The sequence below is a fragment of the Rhincodon typus genome, chromosome 28 (genome assembly GCF_021869965.1).
Source record: "Rhincodon typus isolate 14 chromosome 28, sRhiTyp1.1, whole genome shotgun sequence".
Classification (NCBI taxonomy): domain Eukaryota; kingdom Metazoa; phylum Chordata; class Chondrichthyes; order Orectolobiformes; family Rhincodontidae; genus Rhincodon; species Rhincodon typus.
In genome coordinates this window covers 40881898-40885487 of record NC_063359.1, presented here as the reverse complement: position 1 = coordinate 40885487, position 3590 = coordinate 40881898, and the positions used below count along the sequence as shown (strand labels likewise).

Below are 3590 nucleotides of genomic sequence, written 5' to 3'. Positions count from 1 at the left end.
TCAGCACTGACCCTGCGACAGTGCGGCCCTCCCTCAGCACTGACCCTCCGACAGTGCGGCCCTCCCTCAGCACTGACCCTGTGACAGTATGGCGCTCCCTCAAGCACTGACCCTGCGACAGTGCGGTGCTCCCTCAAGCACTGACCCTGCGACAGTGCGGGCCCCCCCCCAGCACTGACCCTGCGACAGTGCAGCCCTCCCTCAGCACTGACCCTCCGACACTCCCTCAGCACTGACCCTGTGAAGTGCATTCAGTTCCATGATTGCTAGATTCAGATGTGAGTGGATTGAACACCGTTTTGACCAGAACTTACTGAAGTCTGCGTCAATGAGGATGGGTTCTGTGCCCACAGCGTGTGCCATTGCCTCCAAATCCCGGTAATACCAATGATTCCTCTCGACATCATTCTGAGGGATGAATGGTCTGCGACTTTCTGTCAGTCGGATGACACCAACAATCTCCACCTCGTCTGTAATCTGGGAGAAGACAATTTGTGACAGGATTACAGTTCCTCCTGTCAACTCTCAATGCTGTACAACTAACAACTCTGCTTTCTGACTGCACAGAGAGACAGTCCCATTCCTCAATTCTCATTCACACTCACCAGCCCCTTCTGCAGCTCCCTGTACCACGTTCCCTCCGAGCTGCTGGGAAGCTCCACACACGGTAACTCATAATTAGCTGCCTCTTACAGGAAGTGCTGCCGCTGACGCATAAAATCATAGAATCCTTACAGTGCAAAAAGAGACCATTTGGCCCCATCCAGTCTGCACTGACCCTCTGGTGAGCTTCCTCCGGGAAATTAAAGCCAACACCGCCCTCCACCCTCGCTCACACCATACTCCCCGCAGACACTCCGCACCCACACCGACCATCCCTCCCTGCACTCATGCGCCCCCCATCACTGGCATCCTCCCCACCTCCCACCCTTCTAGAAATCTGACCAAAGGTTTTTGATTCGGAGTCAGGCATCGATGTGTTTTGCTCAGGGAGATCGACGCTGAGATCCAGGCTACAGTGAATGAACAGAGAAGGAACAGCCTCCAGCCTCAGCAATCCCACAGTCCACTCTCCCCTGAGCACCGTCTGCTCCTTCGCGTCTTCCTTTCCTCAGCCCCTCTCACCTGTCCTTTCGTTCGTGTTTCCGGTTTCAGTCTCGTTCTGGGAACGAAGCCTCTGTTCACAAGAATCCTCACCCTGAAATAAATCAGTGGGTGAAATTCATCCTGGGATCACAGGCAGGAATGTTGTAAACACACTGACACTGGGAGCACTGTTGGGTGCAGTGACAGCCAATGGGCTATGTCCTGTGGACACTGAGCACCGGGTTTATTCTCGTTTTGTTCCCAAATCACCACCATCAGCTCATTGTGCAGGTCATCTCCAAAGTCTGGACTATCTGGTGTTATGAAAATGGATCATAATCTCAAATGAAATGTGACTATATTGAACATTTAAGCCCATGGGTTCTTTTAAAAAAAAGACATACAAGCTAAAAGTTACAATAGGAGCAGGAGGAGGCCATTCAGCCCCTCGAGCCTGCTCTGCCTTTTAATACAATCATGGCTGATCTCATCTCAGCCTCAACTCCACTTTCCTGGCCTGCTCCCTATTAACCCTTCAACCCATTGCTAATAAAAATCTGTCCTTATTTACTCGGGGTCATAAGGAAATAGGAACAGCAGCTGCCCATTTCCTCGAGCCTATCCTACCATTCAGCAAGACCATGGCTGATCAGTGGCCTAACTCCATAGACCTGCCTTTGGCCCAGATCCTTTAGCACATTTGTTTCACAAAAATGTATCTATTTCAGATTTAAAACTAACAAATGATTCAGTATCCGCTGCCATTTGTGGAGGAGAGTTCCAAACATCTACCACCCTGTATGTGTCGAAGTGCTTCCGAAGGGGAGGTCAGTTGTTTTCCGTAACAGTTCTCCAGGAAATGTGGCTAGGAAAGGTTTAGAAGGATATGGGCTGAGCGCAGGCAAATGGGACTACTTCAGTTTGGGAAATCTGGTCAGCATGGCCGAGTTGGGTCGAAGGGCCTGTTTCCATGCCGTATGTTTCTATGGCTCTCCCGAATGGTCTGGCTCTAATTCTCAGACTATGCCCCTAGTTCTAGAATCACCAACCAGTGAAAATAGTTTAGTGTTATCAACCTAATGTTAACAGGCCTAATTTGTATCATCTCTTCTGATAACTCAACTCCAAAATTCAGTTATCATTCTTGTAAACGATGTAAAGTTAATGCCTGTGTGGATTAAACTGATTTCAAAGGAAACGTGGAATGTTGCACTAAACAGTGTCGCAGGAACTTCACACAGGAACACTTCAAAGGAGAGATGCCATTTAAAGCCTGAACTGTGATTGTCTGTGCATTGTGTCCCAGCCTGCTACCATGGTCCAAATTGACAGAAAGGCAATCTTTGGATTCAGTTTGTGAGAATCGATGTGTTACTGTGTTAGCTTTTGGTTCAAGTTCTATTGGCATTGTCCACAAACAAACAGCTTTATACATTTCTTAATTGAAACCTTTTTGGATTCATCACTAATTTATGTTTTAACTGTGAATAACCGACTCTTCCTTTATTGCAAGACATTAAACTAACCATATCACTGGAGAACTGCTGCAGCTAAAAAAGGCACACATTGATATATTGTAACAAGAATAACCCTGTGCTGTCCCTGTCCTAGCAGTGTTTGATAGGTGTAGTGTACTGGGAGCTTTACTCATGCTGTCCCTGTCTTGGGGGTGTTTGATGGGAGGACAGTGTAGAAGGAGCTTTATGAAATGTGGGTAGGTATTGGAACCATGCAAGAGGGGAGTGTGTTGTGATGCTATGGGGTCATTAACTGCAATCACTCAATTTCCATACAAGCATTGTGTGATGGAATGATGTGACAGCTTCAATGGGCTGAATGGCCTCGTGCTGTTCCTGTGATTAGGGATGAATCGGGAGTGTTCATTACCAAACACACGGGGCCAACTGGATACATACCCCAGCTCAGTGCAGTCGAATGGAGTGATCACATTGGCTCCGGTCTCTGTGCTGGACATCAGGCGTCCAGCTTCTTGTGCCTCTTTGTCTGGGTCCACCCTCGTTCGGGGCATGATGTAGAGTTCCTTGGAGTGGTCAAACCTCCCTCGGACCCTCACCCTCCTGTACTCGAGCTGCTTCAGCTCCAACTGCCTGGGACATAGACAGGCAACGCTCAGAGTCTGTGTGACTGTGAAACAGCCGTTAACAACCCACCCCCATCCCCACCCCCACCCCCACCGGACAAGAGCAGGGGGCCAGGGCTACAACTCTTCAGAGAAACCATCAGGGTCTCTGTCAGCTCCTGACTGGAAATAGTGAGGAGGGCCATGGGTCAGTGAGTGAGTGAGTGAGCGTGTGTGTCTGTCTGTGTGTGAGACAGATAGTGGGTGTGAGTGTGCGTGTCTGTGACTGACCTCCCTCCCTGGGGGGGGCTCCGTATGACTGACCCCAGGGGCAGGGGGTCAGTATGACTTACCCTGGGAGGGGGGGCGCAGGGCGGGAGCTCAGTGTGACTCACCCCGAGGTTGTGGGGGGGAGGTGATCAAT

At 49.7% G+C, this 3590-nt stretch overlaps 1 protein-coding gene across 1 annotated transcript in view; it reads right to left on the bottom strand.

The window, feature by feature from the left end:
• Nucleotides 1-3590, bottom strand: part of LOC109921069 (surfeit locus protein 1) — a 26299-nt gene that overhangs the window by 2275 nt on the left and 20434 nt on the right. Inside the window, exons 2-5 of the mRNA XM_048613421.1 lie at nucleotides 3491-3520; nucleotides 3003-3194; nucleotides 1126-1198; nucleotides 315-477 (exon numbers count right to left, since the gene is read on the bottom strand). Of these exons, the coding sequence (XP_048469378.1) occupies nucleotides 315-477; nucleotides 1126-1198; nucleotides 3003-3194; nucleotides 3491-3520 (458 nt within the window). The remainder of the gene's footprint in view (nucleotides 1-314; nucleotides 478-1125; nucleotides 1199-3002; nucleotides 3195-3490; nucleotides 3521-3590) is intronic.